General features: G+C 42.8%; 1 protein-coding gene across 5 annotated transcripts in view; it reads right to left on the reverse strand.

Moving 5' to 3' along the window:
- Window positions 1-23894, reverse strand: part of pign (phosphatidylinositol glycan anchor biosynthesis, class N) — a 123108-nt gene that overhangs the window by 94369 nt on the left and 4845 nt on the right. For 4 of the 5 annotated variants that reach the window (XM_080201585.1, XM_080201567.1, XM_080201594.1 and 1 more), the window contains exons 2-6: window positions 18026-18286; window positions 16078-16199; window positions 9474-9572; window positions 7094-7200; window positions 5588-5712 (exon numbers count right to left, since the gene is read on the reverse strand). In XM_080201585.1, the coding sequence (XP_080057711.1) occupies window positions 5588-5712; window positions 7094-7200; window positions 9474-9572; window positions 16078-16199; window positions 18026-18258 (686 nt within the window). In that variant the 5' untranslated portion in view covers window positions 18259-18286. Of the gene's footprint in view, window positions 1-5587; window positions 5713-7093; window positions 7201-9473; window positions 9573-16077; window positions 16200-18025; window positions 18287-20417; window positions 20500-23894 lie in introns of those variants that run through there. The other variant, XM_080201576.1, reaches the window with a different exon arrangement.

A 23894-nucleotide genomic window follows, 5' to 3' on the forward strand; every position in this document is an offset into this window, starting at 1 on the left:
AGATGGTGACAGCATGTGGAAAATACTTTCGATAACGAGATAAGAATCAAAATATAGTTTGGAACTATGTGTTCAGTTTTCAAGATCCTGTCCGTTATGTACAGGGACTGGCTAAGCAGCCGGTCTCGAGATTTCTTTTCTCTGCCTCTGTTATGATTTAATTTTCTTTTAAGTTCTGTTCAATAAAAGAAATCCATTTTAAAAATCATAACAAGTGCTGTCCCTTCATCTGTTCAAAGGAATGAATGGACCCTCCAACAGGTGAATGCCACACTCCTGGAATGAAGAAACTCCTAAACTCAAGTGAATATATTATAACCTGGGTGTGCTCCTTATTGATGACAAGCACAAAGAAGGAAAATGCATTCCTTGAGTGTTAGTATGTAGAAAATCCATCAGAAAAAATATTCAGTAAAAATATTTCCAATTGATCACATGTCAGAGATAGTGAAATCTGTAAATCATGAACAATTTAGAGACAGGTGCCGGTTGTCCTTCATTGGCAAGTGCCCATTTCTGCAAAATGGTCAGTGTGCACTGTAAACATTTAATAGAATGGGAAGTTATTTACCCAGCAACCATAGTGGCAAGTAAATCATTTTGACCCCGGGAGCATGCTGTGATACAGCAGTTTCAATGCCACTATGGACGCTAGGTGATAAGAACATAAGAAATAGGAGCAGGAGTAGGCCATCTAGCCCTTCGAGCCTGCCCCGCCATTCAATAAGATCATGGCTGATCTGTCGTGGCTCAGTTCCACTTTCCCGCCCTCTCCCCATAACCCTTAATCCCCTCTCTTATCAAAAACCCATCAACCCGCTTCTTAAAAATATTTAGCGAGGCAGCCTCCACCACTTCAACGGGCAGAGAATTCCAGAGATTCACCACCCTTTGAGTGAAGAAGTTCCTCCTCAACTCCGTTCTAAACCGCGCCCCCTTTATCTTGAGGCTGTGCCCCCTAGTCCTACTGTCCTTTCTGAGCGGGAAGAGTCTCTCCACCTCTATCTTATCCATCCCATTTATCATCTTATATGTCTCAATGAGATCTCCCCTCATTCTTCTAAACTCTAACGAGTACAAGCCTAATTTATTCAGCCTCTCCTCATAGCTCAACCCCCTCAACTCCGGCATCAGCCTAGTAAACCTCCTCTGCACTCCCTCCAAGGCCAAAATATCCTTGCGTAAGTACGGCGCCCAAAACTGCACACAGTACTCCAGCTGCGGCCTCACCAATGCCCTATACAGCCGCAGCAAGACCTCCCTACTTGTATATTCAATCCCCCTCTCTTTTGTTTTCCAGAAAATCCACTCTGTCTTGCAATGACCCATGTACCCTGTGTTTTAAAATCTAAAAGCTGCTTGGTGTAGTGAGTGTGGCAGTTTGTTATTTACATGTGCCTGTGGTTTCAGAGGGTCTCTTTACCTTGATACCACGCAAGGTAATTGTGTCTCCCTGCAGGTGAATGTTTCTTGTGGAAATATTTCTTCGGGGGTGGGAAGGGGTATCAGTATGGGAGGTTTCACTGTACATAAAGCTCTGGATTCAAGTCCCACTCCAGGACTTTTGGCCAAGAGAAGTATGTGCATAATGTTGCCAAACAGGTTGATTATCAGCCTGTAAATCCTTCCAATACACTTGACGGTAGGCAGTAATGAGCAGGAGTTTTCTGTTCAACCAGGCTGCAGAAGTCACTGAGATACTTTGCCAGGCATAATCATGAACCACTCCAGTGGAAGTCCATGGGCATCAATGCCCTCTTAGGGCATGGTACCAGGTGGAGGAATACTATTAACATCTGCTGGATTAATGGGATATCAGTGAAAAAGGAAATTATACCACTGTATTTTAGCAATTAAAATATAAATGAGATAGTCACTAACAAATTCCAAAGGAAATTCAGGAGAAACTTATTTACCCAGTGAGTGGAATATGCTAGCCCAAATACTTCCTTGGCTAAGGGGAGCTGGTGGATCAATGGTATTACCACTGGGCTAGTAATCCAGAGACCCAGGTTCAAATGGCAGATTATGAAATTTGGATTCAATAAATATCTGGAATTAAAAGTCTAATGATCACCGTGAAACCATTATCACTTTTCATAAAGTGAATTCTGCTGGCACTGCATTCCCTCAGTGGGAGAGCTAACTGGAGCTTGCAACGTGCGTTAAGATTGGAAAGAATTTAAAAATAAATTTCTTAAAATCCTGTTCAACACGTTAGTCTTGCCATATGTCCCTGTATCATTTATGTTCTGAAGTGTTGTCTTATTTCAGACCAGGAAGTAGAAAGGGTAATTTGACTGCAAGTGCGTCAAAATCCTGCGTATAAATGTAATTTGCACAGCAGACATATTCCAGTTAGTTGAGAAACACTAACAATTTTGGATTTGACATACGAGTTAGAATGGCAGACTAGCTTAAACGCTAGTTCTCAACAGACTGTTCGCAGGCAGCTAATAAGCTTATGACTGATCCCATTTCAGAGGCACACAGATTTGTGACAGGATTTATCCTCATTTAGCACCCAATTGTCAACTGAAAAAACATTTTCTCACAAATAGGCAAGGGCCCAATAGCAGTCTGTCCTACTCATCCCAAGGGAGCGTTTATTAATTTCCCACGACACCATATGCCCACAAAATTAAAAATCACCACTGAAATATAATGACATAAAACCACATCCATCACCCTACATTTAAAAAGTAATCAAAGCCTAATAATGGTAATGGATGTAAACAAAAATAAGACTTGTAAAATTTTACCTTGTATTGTGTAGATTTTTAGATGCCAGAATGGAAGTTGGCAACTTACCTAAAAATTTGAATGGCTCACATATCTTAGTGCCTCTCTCTGTATTTTTTCTCTAGCGTTTTGCTGCTTGCAGGTTGCACTAGTTATATTAAGACCAATATAGTGCTATGTGCCAAGTGTTAGATCAATTGCAAGCAGCAGGAGGAAGGTGATGAAAGGAGTTTCAACAATATGTTTTTCTGTTGTGGAATTCCACATGCTGTTTTAACAGGAAGTCACTGCAAAGTAGGTTTGAGGCATCTTCACGAGCCACAATAAACTAAAGGATATAGCTCATCTTCTGCCTCTGCATGGTATGTCACACTTCAGTAATTATTTTTAGCAATACAACACAGAAAAAGGCCATTCAGTCCTAGAGGTCTGTGCCAGCATTTATACTTCACATAAGCCTCCACCCACTCCTCTTCATCCAACTGTATTAACATATCCTTCTACCCCCTTCTCCCTCATGTGCTAATCTGATTCCAAATAAACCTGTTAGACTTTAACCTGGTGATGTGAGACTTCTTACTGCGCCCAGCCCAGTCCAACGCCGACATCTCCACATCATGTGCTAATCTAGCTTATCTTCAATGAATCGATACAAATTGGCTTAACTACTCCTGGTAGCAAGTTGCACAATCTAAACACACTGCATAAAGAGAATTCTGCTGAAATTGTATTTGTACTGGGCTATCGTATAATTATGGCCCCTAGTTCTGGTTTCACTTGTAAGTGGTAATATCTTCTTTACATTTACCCTATCAAACTCTTTCATAATTCTGAAGGCCTCCAGCAGGTTACCCCTCCAGTCTTTTCTAAAGAAAACAGCCTCATTTCACAGTAGCCTTTTTGTAAACCGAGTCTATTTTCTCACATGTAAGTCCTTCAATCTCTTGCAGGAATACTTCTGGATATGCACCAGATGTTACCAGTATCACTTAAATCTGGGCTGTTAGATGCATCATGCTCTGAGGACACCAGTTCAGGGCTGGCTGTTTTTGCATTTCATTGCATCAGCCATTTCACCCAAGCAGCACCAGAGGCTTCGGATTACGCCTTGTCTAAAAAGTGGCAATCAGAGGCCGATGGAACGTAAACATCATGTAGATATTCACACTCAGTAATCATAGCTTTGTTTAGCCGTTCATTCCAGATATCATTCTGGACTTCTCATTAAGGAAAAATCAGTAAATGCTGGAAAAACTCAACAGGTCTGGTACAGCCATAAAGAAAGAAACGTCTCAAGTCCAACATGAATTTTCTTTGGTCGTCCCTAAGGCGGGATAATTATTTCTTTCAACTAGCACTTACATTGCTTGCAAATTCTATCCTTCATACCACAAGCCCCAGCATGCCATCAACATCTGATCTCTGGAGAACTTATTTTTAAGGACAGTATAGAGACGGTGGATGGGACATGAAAGCTTTTGACAAGGTACCAAATGCGGAGCTTTTGGCCAAGATTAAAGGGCATGAAATTAGGAGGAAGGTTTCAGAAAGTCCAGTCAAAAGTGAGGAAAATTTAAGGGCAGTTTCTCAGAAAGCTTGCAAATGGACTGCGGTCTCTACAGGGCTTGCTTCTGAGACATCTGTTCCCTGTACACATCAATGATTTGCAGACAGGGCTTGAAGTAATGATGGATGGTGGCCAAATCCGCCACTGATACTAAAACAGGAAGCATGGAAAATCATTTGAAAGATCATAGGAAATTGCAATGGGCTAGCAATGGTGAAGTGATGAAAATAGTCATAAAAAGGGACATGTCAATGCCTTCTATAAACATTATCCCCATTAGTCTTTACAAACTTTTAGTCAGAAATCCATCAATCCCTATCTTAAACATCTCTATCTTCACAATGACTGAGTTTCCACAGCCTCTGGGTAGAGAATTCCAAAAAAGCACAACTCACACTTGGAACTTTTGCGCATATGGACGTTAAAACACCAGCGTGGACTGTTCTTATGTAAATATTTGTCATTCCACATGACCTTCCGTACCTGTGAGTTAGATTTTAATAACTTAATCTCTAAACGTTTAACCTTTTGTGTATTAAACTGTAATTACAACCCTCGTTCTTGCATCCAAACTTATTAACAATCATCTTATGTGAGACTGTATTTGTCATAATTTCACTCATTTGTTTTATCCATGTTCCTTTCGAAAACTTTTTCCTCCTATCTTGATCATATATATCCACTAGTATCAAGTACAAACATCTATAATGCTCTCAAATCTCAGCTACTTGCACGTGGAATGGATGATGTCGCCTTACTCCAATAAATTTCCCTTTTATGTTGCTATGCATGTCTAATTTATCTAGTAATCATATTAAATTAATTGCATTGAATGCCCATTGGGATGCTGACAGGAAATTGGAGTTGAGGCAATGAGATAAGCCATGGTCTTACCTTATGGTGGGGTTGGCCATTCGACTCCTCAAGCCTAGTCCTAATTCTGGTGTTCTTGTGTACCTTCTGAAAATCTGTGTCTACTGCACTCTGTGGACCTACTTTATACATCTACTCATTGACTATTAAAAATGATCTTTTAGGTTGACTGGATATACCTTTCACTACACCAACTGAACTTTCCAAATACTCACTTATAATGGATTCTACCAATTTTCCCCCTGCTGATTCTTGAACTCAATGGCGCTCGGTCCGCGTCTCAGTTTTTGAATAATGATTTAACATTTATTGCCTTTCAACCAAGGTTGAAAGCGAGCTCTGGAAGACAAAAAGGCAGGACCCAAAGTGTAGGAAAATGTTGGAGAAGGGTTAAGAGGGAATTACCTTGACATCGGCCTGTGAGCATGTCCATTGGTGTCCAACCCAAGCAAATGCAGGAAATAAACAACCTGATCTGCCCACATTTTATTTGAGAGGGTTTCATTACTTTTGGCAAATTCAAAAAAGTCCTGTGGAGGAAGAAGATGATGTTGGGACACTGGGAAACAAGAGGTTGTGCAGTCAAGTACAGTGATACCCCTTCCACTGTGGTCCCATCTGTCTCTGCCCCAACTTCAAAACAGTAAGCCTCTCTGCACCAATTTATCCCATTCCCACAGTACGGACGATTGACAATTATCATCAAATCAGAGGTGATTTTGTACAGTAGGTCTGTGCTACCCAAGAATTAGAATGAAGAGCACACAAACTCATTTCACGTCAGATCCTCGCAGTGAATAAACAGAAGAGATTTTCATTCCAGACAAGCTTTCAACTCAGGTTTCAGAAGCAAAAGATAAGTGCCTCACCCACTGTGCCAATCACTCTCACAAAACCCCAGTCTCTCACAGCCAGAGGCACTTCTTATAATGAATGCATCACCATTCTCTAAAGTTATGCCAGCAATATTTTTAATCAGTATTCTCTCTGCCATCCATGTTTCAGAAACATCAGATTTTAAATAGCTGCCGAAAAATATAAATGCACTTAGAGCCCCAAGAATTACTTACATTTATATGGCAGCTTTAATGTCAAGGAGAAATTAGATATAGTTCTTGAAGCTAAAGGGTTCAAGGGAATAACAGGGGGAGGGGGGAAAATCAGGATATTGATTTTGATGATCAGCCATGAACAAAATGAATGGCGGGGCAGGTTTGAAGGGCCAAGTGGCCTACTCCTGCTTCTATTTTCTATGTTTCTAAAACATCCTCTGGCATTTCACAGGAGGACCATCAAATATTATTTGATACCAAACCACATGGGATGGGACATCTGAAGGATGATGATCAAATGCTTGTTAAAAGACTTACACTTTAAAGGAGGAGAAGGAGACTGACATAGAGCGAGACAGAGAGGGAGAGACAGAGAGGGAGAGACAGAGAGCGAGAGACAGAGAGGGAGAGACAGAGAGCGAGAGACAGAGAGCGAGAGACAGAGAGCGAGAGACAGAGAGGGAGAGACAGAGAGGGAGAGACAGAGAGGGAGAGACAGAGAGGGAGAGACAGAGAGGGAGAGACAGAGAGGGAGAGACAGAGAGGGAGAGACAGAGACACACGGAGAGAGAGAGGGAGAGACAGAGACACACAGAGAGAGAGATGGAGAGACAGAGACACAGAGAGAGAGAGATGGAGAGAGAGAGACACAGACAGAGAGAGACACACACACACAAAGAGAGATAGAGAAACAAGAGACAAGAGAAAAAGAGAGAGAAAGAGAGAGAGAGAGAGCCCAAGCCGCTTGTGGAGAGAATTCCAGAGCTGAGGGCCTTGGAAACATCTCCTGGAAAAAAAGTCAGCATTTCCCATTTAGTGTCATTTAGCCTCCCATCAAGAATAAACATTTTCCAGGTACCTTTACTTCACTGAATACCCAAGTATCCAGCTTTGATGCATCCTGAGCAGCAAAATCCTCCATCTCAGCTGGGTACATGTGTGTATAAACATGGTCACCGCTGGCACCTGCGTCATATGAGAATTTTGACAACTTAAGACAAAACGACTTTAATAGTAAAAAGAATAGATTATTTCTGCATTGGAGTGTGTGCACCCAGATCAAACAATTGATCGTTACATTTAATAGAGCCAAGGACTCAGTTAACAAGAAACCTGACTCATACTTCACTTCTAACAGTAAAACAAACCTTGACAAATGCATTACTGGCTGCAATTGGCTTGTCTGAGTAAAACAATACACACAGGAAATCATCGAAATCCACTTTCCACATTTCCATTGCTTATTTATTACATTTAATGGTGCAGCAAATTTGTAGAAAATAATCTTCCTCCCCCACCAAATCCCCCCCAGCTGAAGTTGAGGGAAAAAGATCTCAGGAATTACACATTGTTTTCTATTGTAAAAATCTGCTCAAGAGATACAGACCCATCAAATCTATGTTTTCACAGGGTGTTGAATAGTGCCATAGTGGCCGTAACTTCCTTGGAGTGGCAATCAGCATTGGTTTGCCCATCTTATCCAACCTTCCAACTCAGGCTGGGCAAAATCCAGGCAGCACGGCAGTCTCCGAGCCGAATTGAGGGAGAACATGCCCCCTTTTTTACAGCACTAGCTGCTGTCAATCAGATCAGCTTAAAGATACTATTAAAATTGACTCCAGGGAGAAGCCCTAAAGTGAGTTAGGATTTTGGAGTGGGGGTGGGGGGGGATGGAGGAGGAGGAGAGAGAAAGAGAGGAGGAGGAGGAATCAGAAGTTGGGGGATGGGTAAGTGTTGGGCAATTGCCAACAAACCCTTTACGTGTGAAGGTCCAAGAGGGATTCCCCAGTGCATCTATGGAACAATGCCCCAATCTGACTCTATGGAGCTCGTAAGTTATCTTAAGAAAGGGGAGCAGCACTAGGCTATGACTGTGGCCTTAACTCCATCTGTCCCCCATAACAATCACTCCTTCATTAATCAGAAATCTGTCCGAATCAACCTTGAATCTGTTCAATGACACAGCCTCCACAGCGGTCTGGGGAAAAGAATTCCAAAGACTAATCACCCTTTAAGAGAATAAATTTCTTCTCCTCTCTATCTTAAAAGGGAGACCCCAGAATTTTAAACTGTGCCCCCTAGTTCTAGGTTCCGCGCAAGAGGAAACATCCTGACATCTATCCTGTTTCAATAAGATCACCTCCCATTCTTTAGCTCTCAATAAGCTGTAGTCTAAATTAGAACATTTTTAGAAAAACAATCTTGAGGGTAGGTGGTCAAAGATGGCAAATCCCACATAAATGGTATTTTCAAACTGTACAAGTAATTCTGGATCTTGTGTATCCTCTTTAAGTCTCTTGAATTTTACAACCATTCATTTTTTTTAAAAAGCAGAATTTAATGGCATATTGAAGTGAATACTTTGCAGTAGGAGATGGAACCCTTTTTTGTGTTTTTTTCCATGTTATCTAAGTATATTTTTAATAAAAGAATACTCTTCACCTTCTGTCAATCAAATAGACCAATTACAGCATGAGAATCAATGCTAGTTTGTTGGCGGAAAGTGCTAGGATTGCAGCTCTATTTATAAATCACAAAAGAGCAGATAACAAGATGGAATGTTCCCCGGGTCAGGCTTTTCACTCTCCGTAAACCTGAGCTCAATGATCTACATGGTGAGACTAGATCTAAGGGGCACACTTTAAAAATAAGAGGTCTTCCTTTTAAGGCAATTCAGGAATTTTTTGCCAAAACAAAATGGTGAATTCTCTTCCCCAGAGAACAATGGAGGTTGAGTCATCTAATATATTCAAGGCTGAGTTTAATAGATTTTTGAGAGACAAGGGGTTATGAGACAGGGTGACAGAAAAGTGGAGACAAGATCACAATCACATCAGCCGTGATTTTATCTAATGGCAAAGTAGGCTCAAAGGCCTATTCCTGCTCCAAGTCCCATGTTCCGAATGCAGCAACACTTCACTTTTAAAATTCCCGTTTGTTTTCAAATCCCTCCATGGTTTTGTCTCCCCCCACATCTGTAACTTCCTCCGGTCCAGAAACTATCCAGGATATCTGTGCTCCAGGATTCCGGCCTCCTACACATCCTCTATTTCATTCCTCCTTCACTGATTGTCATGCTTGGGCCCTAAGCTCTGCAATTTCTTCCCTAAACCCCTTCACCCCTCTCACTCCTTTAAGATTTAAGACCAACCCCTCTGAAAAAGCTTTGAACAAAGGAATTTTCTAAGAAGTATTCTTTTCACTGTTTACGTTGCAGCAGTAAGTCGCGTGCGCCTTACCTTTGGCAAACATTGGTAAAATATCAGGACTTCCCCAGCACCAGGTGTATTTGCTCTCATTAAGAACAGAATCAAATTCCACTGGATTTTCTTTCCAACCTGCAGAAAAGTGAAATATTAAAAGCAAGAAACTGCATTGAATTAATTACTAAATTAGACAAATTTCTGAAATTCTGTCAACTTCTGACATCACTACTGTTGTTCTTCAGAGTAGTGTCCTAGGCCCGAGCATCTTCAGGATGTTTCATCACTGACCTTCCTTCCGACATAAGGTCAGATGTGGAGGTGGTCGCCGACCATCGCACAGTGTCAAGTACCATTGGTGACTTCTCAGATACTCAAGCAGTCCATTCCCACACTCAAGACTTGGACATCATTTGGGCTAAGTGTCAGGAAATAATCACTTCCGACAAGCAAAAACACAATCATACCCCTTAGATGTCGAACGGCATTAGCCCTGCTGAATCCCCCACCATCAATATCTTGGGGGGGGAGTGTCAACCAGAAACTTAACTTGGCCAACTATATAGATGCAGTACCTACAAGAACAGATCAGAGGCTGGGTATTTTATGGCTTATAACTCATCTCCTGACTCCCCAGAGCCTGTTCATCATCTTGAAGGTAGAAGTCAGGAATGTGATGGGATACTTTTCACTTGCCTGGATAGGTGCAATTCCAACAACACCCAAGAAACACAGTATCATCCACGACAAAGCAGCATGCTTGATGACATCATTTAAAAATCCAATCTCTCTGCCATTGTGCGGAGGCAGCAGGGTGTACCATTTACAAGATGCACAGCAGCTACTGAGCAAGGGTCCTTTGACATCACCTTCCAAACTCTCGACCTCTGCCAGCAGGGTGGTCACGGGAGCCAGAGGCATTGGAACATCATCGCTTGCGTGTTCCAGAATTTTTATCGCTTGTTCTCAACTGTTGTTGCAACAGGAGCCTGTAACTCCCTCCCTATCATTGTGGGGGTGTATCCATACCACATGGACCTAGCAGTTCACACCACCTTCTCAAGGGAAACCAGAGATGGGCCCATATCACTTGATTGTTGTGTCCTGTGAGTTACAAGGAAGCTTAGCCACCGATGGTGCATAGCAGGCAATGTCTATGCATGATTTTCTGACCTTTGCTGTGTTATTGATGTATCCTGTTGGTGGGTGAGGAACTTGCTCACAGGATGGGTTTGGAAAACTACCCTCTGCAGTTCCAGCACAAGTTGGGCTAAAGTACTGTGATTCATTTAGGCATGTGAACCTGGTTCTCAGTATTTGCAAATTTAAGAATACAGTATTGTTTGTCAAGATATTTAGAGTTAATGCACATGATGTCACTTAAGATCAGATGTCCCACTAAAGATGAAGCTGTAATTATAAGATAAAAGCAAATTACTGCAGATGCTGGAACCTGAAATAAAAACAAAAAATGCTGGAAAATCTCAGCAGGTCTGACAGCATGTGTGGAGAGAGAATAGAGCCAACGTTTCAAGTTTGGAAGACCCTTCATCAGACTGAGATAAATCTGTGAAACTTGGGGGCACATTGGCACAGTGGTTAGCACTGCTGCCTCACAGTGCCAGGGACCAGGGTTCGATTCCCAGCTTGGGTCACTGTCTCTGTGGAGTCTGCACGTTCTCCCCATGTCTGCATGGGTTTCCTCCTTATGCTCTAGTTTCCTTCCACAGACCGAAAGACATGCTTGGTGCATTTGCCATGCTAAATTCTCCCTCAGTGTACCTGAACAGGCGCTGGAGTGTGGCGACTAGGGGATTTTCACAGTAACTTCTTTGCAGTGTTAATGTAAGCCTGCTTGTGACCAATAAATAAACTTTACTTTTTTACTGTGCTGTATAAATAGGCAGCTGTTGAGAACCTTTACAAAAGTAAGTAATTCATGAGGTTGTTAGCTTTTAATAGTCTCTAATAGGAACTAATTTCATTTATTTGATGCTTAAACCGTGATTTCTTTTCTTAAGTTGTTCTTGGAATGCAAGCATCTCTGGCAAGACCAGCATTTGTATATTTAAGTTCTAAACCTTAATCATTGGCTCAATTGTTTCCTTACTGATCCAGCAAAATTGCCTTGAATTTAGGAATTCAAGAGGTTCAGACCAATTGTACAGAGGATTGAAGTGAAGCTTAAAAAGTGGGTGTGCAAATTACGGTTGCAAGGTTGGAGGGCTTGTGGAGCAGGCAACACATCTCATTTCATAAACACCAAAGGTTTTAAATGGACAAAAGGTGGTTGTAACCAAATAAGGATAAAATATCCAGTTAATGCTGGTGGGAACTGGTGGACCCAAGGGTCCTTCCCAGAGACCATGTCTGCAGTAAGTGCAGGTTGCTGGAGGAGCTCCAGCTCAAGGTGGATGAGCTGGCCTCTGAGCTACAGACACTGAGGCTCATCAGGGGGAGAGAGGGTGCCATTGTCAATGGGGTGCAAGTGACATCCACCCCCTCTAGACTGTCTAAATCTAAGGGTCAGGAACAAAAGGGGGCTGCTGGGAGGAGGAAGGGGGGTGAGGAGCGGAGGCCTCAGCCTCTTAATCTGCATAACAGGTTTGAGGTTCTTGCTTCCAGTCTGGAAGAGGACGAGGCAGGTGAGGTTGGTGAGCAAACTGCACACGGTACAGTGATGCAGCAGGACATAGGCAAAGAGAAGGGGAAAAGGAACGTAGTAGTGATTGGGGATAGTGGGGTGAAGGGTATTGACACTGTCCTTTGTCACAATGACAAAGTGCACAGAAGGGTGTGTTGTCTGCCTGGTGCTCGGGTACGGGATGTCGCAGCTGGGCTGCAGAGGAACCTGGAGTGGGAGGGTGAGAACCCGGTTGTGGTGGTACATGTGGGTGCCGGCGACGTAGGCAAAGTGCGGACTGAGGATCTGGGGAGGGAGTATGAGAAGCTGGGAATGGAATTAAAAAGTAGAACCGACAAGGTGGTCTTCTCTGGGCTACTGCCTGAACCGAGTGCAGACGGGCGTAGGGTTGACAGGATAAAGGAAGTGAATGGGTGGCTCAGAGATTGGTGTGGGAGGAATGGGATCGAATTTATGGGGCATTGGCACCAGTATTGGGGTAGGTGGGACTTGTTCGGGCGGGATGGGGTTGGTCTGAATCGTGCTGGGACCAGAGTGCTGGCGAATCGAGTAAAGAGGACTGTAGACAGGGCTTTAAACTAATTAGGGGGGGGGGAGGGTGCGAGGGTAGGTGATGATAGGAGGTCTACAGTTAAGGATAGGGTACAGGTAAGGGAAGAGGCTGAGGATGTCCCAAGTGGTGGCGTTACGGCAAATAGGGTCCAGAAGAAGGCTGGGATGAAAGCGCTTTATCTGAATGCACGAAGCATTCGGAATAAAGTGGATGAGCTGGTGGCGCAGATCGACACAAATGGATACGATCTGGTGGCCATTACAGAGACGTGGCTGCAAGGTGACAGGGACTGGGAGATGAATGTACAGGGCTATCAAGTGTTTAGGAAGGATAGGCAGGAGGAAAGAGGGGGTGGCGTAGCTCTGCTGATTAAGGACAGCATCAAGGTGGTAGCAAGGGATGATATCGGAGCCAAAGAGCAGAAAGTGGAATCGTTGTGGGTGGAGATTAGGAACAGCAAAGGGAGGAAGACACTGGTGGGTGTCGTCTATAGGCCCCCGAATAATGATCTGGAGGTGGGGCGGGCTGTTAACGCGCAAATAAGTGCGGCGTGCAGGAATGGGACGGCAGTAGTTATGGGGGATTTCAATCTGCATATTGATTGGTCGACCCATGTTGGACGAGGTGGGCTCGAGGAGGAGTTCTTGGAATGCTGCCGGGATAGTTTCCTGGAACAGTGTGTGTTGGAGCCGACGAGGGAGCGAGCTATCTTGGATCTGGTGCTATGTAATGAGGCGGGTAGAATTAGGGACCTTGCGGTGAAGGATCCTCTTGGAGAGAGTGATCATTGTATGGTGGAGTTTCTGTTGCAGATGGAGGAGGAGAAAGTGGGTTCCCGGACACGCGTCCTTTGTTTGAATAGAGGGGAGTATGGTAGGATGAGAGAAGAATTGGCGAATGTGGACTGGGGGAGCGCGTTGGAAGGTAGGTCTGCTGAGGAGCAGTGGAGGATCTTTAAGGAGATCTTTCTTGGTGCTCAGCAGAAATTTATTCCGATGGTTAAAAAGGACAGTAGGAAGAGAGGTAATAAGCCGTGGATAACGAAGGAGGTGAAGGAAAGTGTTAAATCAAAAGCGGAGGAATTTAGAGTAGCTAAGAGCAGTGGGCGAGAAGAGGATTGGGAAAGGTTTAAATGTCAACAAAGATTGACAAAAAAGTTGATACAGGAGGGTAGAAGAAGCAATGAAGCTGGGCTAGCGCTTAATATAAAAAAGGATAGCAAGAGTATTTATAAATATATAAAAAGGAAGAGGCTGGCTAGGGTGGTCCTTTAGAGGATGAGAAAGGGGACCTAGTGGTAGGGGATGGGGATATGGCTAAGGTCTTGAATAACTTTTTTGTTTCTGTCTTCACGGAGGAGGACGTGAATAATTTGCCGGGTGTTAGCGATGGAAAGGTGGTAGGACTGGAGGGTCTTAATGACATTACTGTTACTAGAGAGGTAGTGCGCGACAGACTGGAGGGGCTGATTGTGGACAAGTCCCCAGGACCGGATGGAATGCATCCGAGGGTTCTGAAAGAAATGGCGGAGGTTATAGTGGATGCCTTGGTGGTTATTTCCAGACGTCGCTGGATTCCGGGGAAGTGCCGGAAGATTGGAAAACGGCTAATGTTACGCCGTTGTTTAAGAAGGGTGCCAGGCAAAAGGCGGGGAATTATAGGCCGGTTAGTTTAACGTCTGTGGTAGGTAAAATGTTAGAATCCGTCATTAAGGAGGAAATTGCGAGGCATCTTGAAGGGAATTGCTTGATAGGGCAGACGCAACACGGTTTCATTAAAGGGAAGTCGTGTCTGACAAATTTACTGGAGTTCTATGAGGATGTGTCTAGGGCGGTGGATAGAGGAGAGCCGGTGGATGTGGTCTTTCTGGATTTTCAGAAGGCGTTTGATAAGGTACCTCACAAGAGGTTACTGCAGAAGGTCAGAGGACATGGAGTTGGGGGTAGGGTGTTAGCGTGGATAGAGGATTGGTTGTCAAATAGGAGGCAGAGAGTGGAGGTCAATGGGTGCTATTCGGATTGGCGGTTGGTGACTAGTGGGGTGCCCCAGGGGTCGGTGCTGGGGCCTCAGCTATTTACCATTTATATAGATGATCTGGAGGAGGGAACCGAGTGTAGGGTGTCGAAATTTGCTGATGACACCAAGATTGGGGGAAAGGCAAATTGTGCGGAGGGTGTGGAGAGTCTGCAGAAGGATCTAGATAGGCTGGGCGAATGGGCCAGGAAATGGCAAATGGAATTTAATGTTGGCAAGTGTGAGGTGGTCCACTTTGGTAGGAAGAATGGTAGGAAGGACTATTACTTACGTGGCGAAAAACTACAGCAGGCGACGGTGCAGAGGGACCTCGGGGTCCTTGTGCATGAGTCGCAAAAACCCAGCCTGCAGGTGCAGCAGGTGGTCAGGAAGGCGAATGGGATGCTGGCCTTCATAGCGAGGGGGATTGAATATAAAAGTAGGGAGGTCTTGCTGCAGCTGTATAGGGCATTGGTGAGGCCGCAGCTGGAGTACTGTGTGCAGTTTTGGGCGCCGCACCTGCGCAAGGATATTTTGGCCTTGGAGGGAGTGCAGAGGAGGTTTACTAGGCTGATACCGGAGTTGAGGGGGTTGAGCTATGAGGAGAGGCTGAATAAACTAGGCTTGTACTCGTTAGAGTTTAGAAGAATGAGGGGAGATCTCATTGAGACGTATAAGATGATGAATGGGATGGATAGGATAGAGGTGGAGAGACTCTTCCCGCTCAAAAAAGACAGGACTAGGGGGCACAGCCTCAAGATAAAGGGGGGGCGGTTTAGAACGGAGTTGAGGAGGAACTTCTTCACTCAAAGGGTGGTGAATATCTGGAATTCTCTGCCCGTTGAAGTGGTGGAGGCTGCCTCGCTAAATATTTTTAAGATGCGGGTTGATGGGTTTTTGATAAGAGAGGGGATTAAGGGTTATGGGGAGAGGGTGGGAAAGTGGAACTGAGCCACGACAGATCAGCCATGATCTTATTGAATGGCGGGGCAGGCTCGAAGGGCCAGATGGCCTACTCCTGCTCCTATTTCTTATGTTCTTATGTTCTTAATATTTTTACAAAACAATTCAAGGATTTCTCAAATAAACTTTACAGAATATAGCATCCTTAAACCTACAGGATCACAATGAGACATGGGCAATTTAGTCACCATAATAATGGGCAACAAATACTAAATTGCACAGTCAGTTGCAGAATAAACTATAATTTATGAACCCATGGAATAATTCCCATATTATTAATAGATCCAAATGGTAATCATTCCATGGTGGAAGAGGGTTAAATCTTTGTATTTACAGTTTGCATTCATTAATTTTTTTTTTATAATACATATTTTGGTGTTTAACTAGATCACTTTGGAGACTTGTGGAGAAGGTAACAATTATAATCTGCAAGTCAAATACAAATATACAAATGAAGTACTGCATACCTTTAGCAACAGCACTGACGTCTTCATAAAACCCTGCAATCAGAGCCACATGACCAGGTCTGGATTCAGTGGGAACACGTGTGTGGGACACACCCCAACTTCCACTGTGCTCCACCACATTCCTGCATGCACACAAACAACTTACAAAATCAGGCATTCCAAATATGCAGGACATGGGTTTGGTTTGATACTTTTAATATTTGTTTTAAAAAGTGCCATGCGATTAATATTATAAAAAGTAACTAAGAAAAATCTGTTGTATTTAATGTTCCTGGAGTCAAGTGAATATAACAATGAGAAGCATACCAAACTGTTGATTAACACTTCTATTATCTCCCTCATCTTCCCCTACCTATCTGGCAAGGCCAGGTTGGCCATTGCCATTTACAATCCCATTCCATATGGTGCACATCCCAAAACACAGGAAAAATCACCAAATCCCTCCTCCAGGTGCCTGATCTAACTGCCAAAATGAGTTTAGAAGATCAAGGCAAATTAATTTTTCAAATTTCACCACCAGACTGGCCACTTGCCTTATTTGTTCTCAGTGAGGCCTTGGTGCTTAGAAACCAAACTAAATATCACATTTGCCCACAAAGCAACAGCCTCTTTGAGCGTAAGTTTCAATTAGTGGATAACCCTGCCAGATGTAACAAATTTAACTTACTATCTTCACAGGCAACAGAAAAATGAGAGTTTCTCACTGCCGATCTGTGCTACATACTTGAACTAATTGCACTATTCAGTCCCCAATTTTGACAAAGTGCCTCATTTCAGAATGTGGAGCTGCAGCAATAAAACTGGAATTTATTGGATAACCTGTAATATGCTTTCTCACACTCATGTTGATGCCATATCATGTCTACACTGTTGATTGTTTCTTCCTGCAGCTTGTGGTTCAATCCATCTAAACAAAAATGTATTTATGAATCTACAAAAAGATAAACTCAACTGAGTTTTCTTCTTTTAAAAAATGTGTTTTCTTCTTTTAAAAAAGAGTCAGATTCATCCGTTTTTCTGAAATATGGATTCCACACCAACCGCATCCGATCGGACATTATTCATGTGGAAATCTTAGCAAAAGCAGCATGAGGATATTTGACTGAAAATATTATTACAGTTGGGCCCACCAGTGTACACCTTTAACAGATCAGGAGACAGCACCTTGTTTCTTGACAAATAGACTCCTCAGGCAAACTGAATCTTGTGGGCCCAAAATCAAAGGAAGTGGATAAAATATTAAGAACTTTTATATCACTGTACAACAAACTTAAATAAAACATAAGAGACACAAATAGTTAAAACTGTATGTGCATGGAAAGATGCATGCCAGGAATAATGTAAAATTAGAAATAAAGTATTTGATCCAAGGTAATTCTGGAACATTCTTACACAAAAACAGGTCATTCAGCATTGAACATAGAACATTACAGCGCAGTACAGGCCCTTCGGCCCTCGATGTTGCGCCGACCAGTGGAACCAATCTAATGACCCTCTATCCTAAACTATTCCAATGTTATCCATATGCCTATCCACTGACCGTTTGAACGCCCTTAAAGTTGGCATGTCCACAACTGCTGCAGGCAGGGCATTCCATTGGGTTAATACTGGTGCGTATTCTCCACACAAAACTTTCCTCTTAACTCTCTTTAGTTCCGTGTGTCAGCATAGCCTGCCATTTCTTTCAACACATGTAACTATCCAGCTTCACCTCAAATGCATGTTTAATATTTACCTCAATTGTTCCTTGTGGCAACGGGTTCCACTTTCATACCACACTCTGGGTATAAAAAGTTTCTCTTGAATTCCTACTGGATTTACTGGCGACTATTTTATATTTATTCTTCCCCAAAAGAGGAAACATTTGCTCAATGTCCACCCCACAAAAACCTTCCATAATCCCAATGACATTTTCTTTCTCAAAACTGCCTCACATGGCTGCTCATACCGGAGGAATGGCGCACGTGTTTGTCCCTTCTCATCCAGCTCAAAAAAGGTGTCTGCTCGCAATCCATCAGCAACAAAGAGGACAAGGCGCTGAGCTGGTGGTGGCAGTGCAGATCGATGAGGACTCATTCCATGTACCAGGGGAGAGGTGAAATAGATGTCGAAAATGGAGGCAAAGAAGACAAGGTGCACAAGCAAGCCGATCAGGAAGAACGTCAGCATGTTTGCAGACATAAACACGATCACTTAATTCCAAGAAAGACTGAAAATCAAACAGAAACATGGAAATATTTTAGTAATCCACTTGGAGTGGATGTACTTCTGACAGAACTGAATCCTCCCACTAGTATCCTCAAATTAGCATTGTTCTACAATAATTCCATCTTAAATTGTCCATTTTAACTTGCACAGGTAATCACAAATCTCTTCATTCTTATGAGCCTTCATGATGTGAGAGTTCTTCACAGCTTAACAATTTTGGGGAAAAATGCTTGCCATAAGAAATATCTAACGGAAAAAGAAGTTTTTAGTATTAATGTTCAAAATACAGTTAACTATAGGTTACTGGGTCTCAAATTTGTCATTCATTTTTAAAGTTTCAGAAAAACCATATCTCCACCCATTTCTGATGTTTAAAGTCTAAAAGAAAGCAAATATTTAACAAAACATTAAACAAATACTATTACTTCCTCTATCTTCCCTCTCTTGAAAATATTTAACCAACCAAGGTTCCACAGGCACCCATAGCTGTGATTTTCATGTGTCACGTGTAATCCTAGACAATGGTTCAACACAATCCATGTCTGCAACAAGTTCTAGCTTTGAACAGGATTCAAATTGAAATTTTCCATAAACTGGTTTTCCCCAGCCCAAGGTTGCAGAGTCAATTTTAGGACTAACAGAATTGCTGTCCCTGTTGAAGTCAACTAACTCAAAACAAATTCAATGTGGGACTCTCATAGGTGTAGATTATTTGAGCAGAGCAAAAGATTGCAGTTACTCATCGAACCAGGAATGAAATATGTTGGAAGGCACCCTTGATTTCTTCAAAATACTGCCAACCAAAATGGACATTTCAAGGAAGGCTCCAAAAGTAACAGAACAAGAATTTCAATCCCCTCCTTTGTCAGTTTGCAATGACAATTTATTTACAGAGATATGCACTATAAATGTGCATCTCCTAACACAACAATAGCATCAGTCTGTTCCTATATATATAATAATTTGGGCAAATGAGTAAACGTGTTCTTATTTATAGATTTTGCCCTGCATACAGCAGTTCAAACAAAATAAGGCTGTCCTGGGATTTGAACCTAATATCACCTGTTTACTAGGTAGGTATAATTTGGAGGTAAGAGTAAGGTTCTTTACGCAGAGAGTTGTGGGGGTCTGGAATGCGCTACCGAGTAGGGTGGTGGAGGCAGGAACGTTGGACTCGTTTAAGATGCAGTTAGATAGGCACATGAGTGAAACGAGAATGGAGGGATATGGTAGGGGCTATTAAATAGGGTTAAACCTCGGGAGACACCGGAAGGGCAGGCTGTATGATTAATATTTTTTGTCTTTATTCCACAGGTGGAGGTCCACCTCGTGTCAAGCGAGGGGCATGCACACGGCGGGTCGTGCGTGGGCTGCTCTTGGAAGTCCAGGAGTGGCCTAGTACTTCGTGTCAGTGTGTGTGCTTGATCCTGGACCGATAGACGGGCTCCACAACAGCTCAGTGACTAGCACTGCTAGCTGTGCAGATACATGGATTTGGGCCTGTGTCTGTGGGAGTTTGCGCATTCTCCCTGTGGTTGCGTGGGTTTCCTCCGGGCGCTCCGGTTTCCTCCCACACCCCAAAGATGTGCTCTTAGGCTAATCGGTTTCCACCAAATTGACACTATTTCTTCCCTGAATCTGACTGAGTAGGGTCCCATTCGTAGACATGCAGGGTAGAATAGGTGTAGGGCGATGCGGCGGCGCGGGCTCGTTGGGCCGAAGGGCCTGTTTCCCGTGCTGGGTTGTTCTTTGTTCTTTGTTAGGTGCTTTAACCTACTAAGCCACAGGCTCAACAAAGCTGTTTCTATTTATCGAAGCACAACTGAACCCCGCCTGTTAATGTGAATCACCTGGGCAAAAATAAATGCAAATAACACTAATCTCTAGAATTCTCTCCCTAAACTTTCCGCCTTTCTACCTCATTTTCCTCTTTTAAATCAATTCTTAAAACCTACCTTGTTTAACAAGCTTTTCTGGTAATCTGCCCCAAAATCTCCTTCTATGGTTCATGTCAACATTTTGTTTTATAATGCCTGAGCGAATTGCCTTTCAATGCCTGATTATGTGAAAGTTGCTTTATAAAGACAAGTTGTTGTTGGCAGCCTAAAATAGTTTGCATTTATCTATTTTACCTTTCACAGCCACAGGGCATCCCAAAGGGCTTCAAAACAGATGAATTACTTTTTGAAGTTCAGTCACTATTTCAATGTCGGAAAAGTAAAATGTACTGATGATTTAAAAGCAACACTTCAATATAAAGTCATGTTGGAATTTATTCAATGGAGAAGTGGATGAAACTTCTGAAAGGCATCACTGGTGTGCTTTCAATTTGAAAGTCTGTCAATGGTAAGCTGGTACATACCCACTAATCTTGGCTGCAGAAAGTATCTAGACAGCACAAAAATAGACAAAATGTTGCTAGTATTTAGATTAAGAACTGACACTTAGACAGACAACAAACATCAGTATAGTACATCTGCACATTAATGGATCTCTGACTTTGCTAGTCACAGTTCGTCAGGATGTACAGAACAACGAAGGATGAGGAAGTCTGGGAATTTAGTAACAGTGACAATGGAGATTTTGAGGTTCAGCATTTCTGAGATAGATGAAATTTTGTGGTTTGGTGTTGTGAAAATGCTAGCATAGCTACATAATTAAATCTTTGGATAAACAGGTTTAAGGTGCTGGGGAGCAGGTACAGAGGAGATGTTAGGGGTAAGTTTTTCAGTCAGAGGGTGGTGAGTCAGTGGAATCAGCTGCCGTTGGTGGTGGTAGAGGCGAACTCGCTGGGGTCTTTTAAAAGACTTCTGGATGAGTACATGGGATTTAATGGGATTGGGAGTTATAGGTAGTTCTACGGCCTGGTAGGTATGGATATGATCGGCGCAACTTGTGGGCTGAAGAGCCTGTTTGTGCTGTAGTGTTCTATGTTCTAACAAAACCAACTGCAGTTCACCTTATAAAGAAAAAGGACAAATAAAGTTTTTAAAGTTTATTTATTAGTGTCACAAGTAGGCTTACATTAACAATGCAATGAAGTTACTGTGAAAATCCATACTCTGGCACCTGTTCGGGTACACCGAGGGAGAATTTAGTATGGTCAATGCACCTAACCAGCATATCTTTCAGACCATGGGAGGAAACCAGAGCACCCAGAGGAAACCCACACAGGCACTAAGAGAACATGCAGACTCCGCACAGACAGTAACCCAAGCCGGGAATCGAACCCAGGTCCCTGGTGCTGTGAGCCATCAGTGTTAACTACTGTGAAAATGTAATTACAACACACATTGGCATTTATGCTCCACAACGGTCTCCTCCCACCCTAACATCTATTCTTTGCTCCATTCTGCTTACCTCACTTCCAATTCACTGAATCAATGCTATTCACTTCACCTACTTGCTGTAGCAACAAGTTTCATGTCGTCACCAGTCTGTTTAAAAACATTTCTTCTGAATCCCTTTGGCAGAATACGAAGAGGCTATTTAGCCCCTTGAGCCTGTTCCACCAGTTCAATGAGATCCTGGCTAATCTGCACCTTGCCTCCAAATGCCCAGCTTTGCCTCATATCCCTTAATAGCTTTGGTTAACAATCTCCAAATTAAAATGAATAATTAATCTTGCATCAGTTGCCATTTGCAGAAGAGAGTAAGCATGTACTACCCTTTGTATGAAGAAGTGTTTCTTAATTTCATTCCCGAAAACGTCTGGCTCTAATTTTCAGATTCTGCCCCTTTGCTGGTCTGCCAACCAGCAAAAATACTTTATTTTCTCTACTCTAATGGTTCCCCTTAATATACCAAAAACTTTCATTGAAACTTCCCTGAACCTGCTAAGTTCCAGGAAGTAAAACACTATTCTGAGTAACCTCTCAAGCTCATTAGTGATCAATTCATCCTGACAAATGAAAACATCTAGCCCAAATCTACCCAAGCAAAAGCCATCATAAAGTTAGAGACCACTTGTCACATCATCTCTCAATCTTCTCTTTCCTGGAGAAAAGAGCTCCAACCTGTTGTTCAGTCGTTCTTGATGGTTGTACTAAAAAGAGTTTTCAGACTTTACACAACTGGCTCACTAATACCCTGTCAAGCAGGAAATCTGCCATCTTTACTCTTTTTATGTTAATTAATTCATGGGATTGAGGGGTTGGGGGGGACTTCTGTGGCTAGCTCAGCATTTATTGCCCATTCCTAATTGCCCTTGAGAAGGTGGAAAAAAGCTGTCTTCACTGAATGGTTTCTTGAACTGCTGCAGTCCATATGGTCTAGGGAAGGGAAGTCTAGGATTTTGACCCAGGCCCACGTGTGACTTCAGACCCACAGCAATGTGGTTGACTCCCAACTGCCCTCTGAAATGGCTTAGCAAGCCACTCAGTTCAAGGGTAATTAAGAATGGGCATCAAATTCTGGTCTTGCCAGCCACACCTACATCCAAAGAAGAACAAAGATTTGAAAGCTGTTTTGAATTGCCTGAAGCAGGGATGATACTTAGGCAAGCTTTCTCTTGCAGTTTCTATTAGGAATTAACTTCATAGAGTAAGAATTACACTGAAAATACTCAGGTTGCACCAACTTTCTTTCAACAGAAACCTAGTAAATCTCTCTACCAAAACACTTTCAAATAATTTTGAAAATAAAGCCCAATATTATCATAGTGAGCAGAGGCTTGCTTTGGAATAAGAACATTGATAATGCAAAATATTTAATATATTTTCTGTAATTAACAGCTGTTCCTAATTTCTCAGAAACAAAAGAAAGTCCCGATTGTTCAATGCTCCATCTCGCTTAATCTAAGTTTAATCATTCTATTCTGAAAAATGTGATTCTCAATTTTTTTGAAAATTCGTTAATGGGATGTGGGCATCACTGGCTGGGCCAGCATTTATTGCCCATCCCTAATAGCCCTCAAGAAGGAGCCACCTTCTCAAAGCCCCGCAGGCCATGCTGTACAGGTACACCCACAGTGCTACTAGAGTGGAAAGTTCCACGATTTTGACCCAGTGACAGTGAAGGAACAGCAGTACATTTCCAGATCAGAATGCTGAGTGACTTGGAACAGGAGATTACTGTTTCCATGCATCTGTTGCCCATGACCTTCTAGGTGATAGAAATTGCAAGTTTTGAAGATGCTGTCAAAGGAAACTTGGTGAGTTGCTGCACTGCATCTTGTACTGCTGCCATTGTGCATCAGTCATGGAGGGTGAATATGGTGGATGAGGTGCTAATCAAGTAGGCTGCTGTGGCCTGCATGGTGTTGAGTTTCTTAAGTGTTATTGGAGCAGTATTCATCCAGGCAAGTGGAGACTTTTCTATCACACTCCTGACTTGTGCCTTGTAGATGGTGGAGACACTTTGGGGAGTCAGGAAGCAAGTTACACATCACAGGATTTCCAGCCTTTGACCTGCTGTAGTAGCCACAGTATTTATATGACGTGTCCGGTTCAATTTCTGGTCAAATGTACTCCCTACGATTTTGATGGGGGTGGGGGGGAGGGAGGAGGAGGAGGGGGGTGGGGGAAGGTGGAGAGAGAGATCTTTGGAATAGGGCTGGTATAGATGTTATTCCAACAGGTATATATTCACTATGAAAGACATCTTTATGA

Source organism: Carcharhinus amblyrhynchos, chromosome 2 (assembly GCF_965287045.1).
Source record: "Carcharhinus amblyrhynchos chromosome 2, sCarAmb.v2.hapA, whole genome shotgun sequence".
Taxonomy (NCBI): Eukaryota; Metazoa; Chordata; class Chondrichthyes; order Carcharhiniformes; family Carcharhinidae; genus Carcharhinus; species Carcharhinus amblyrhynchos.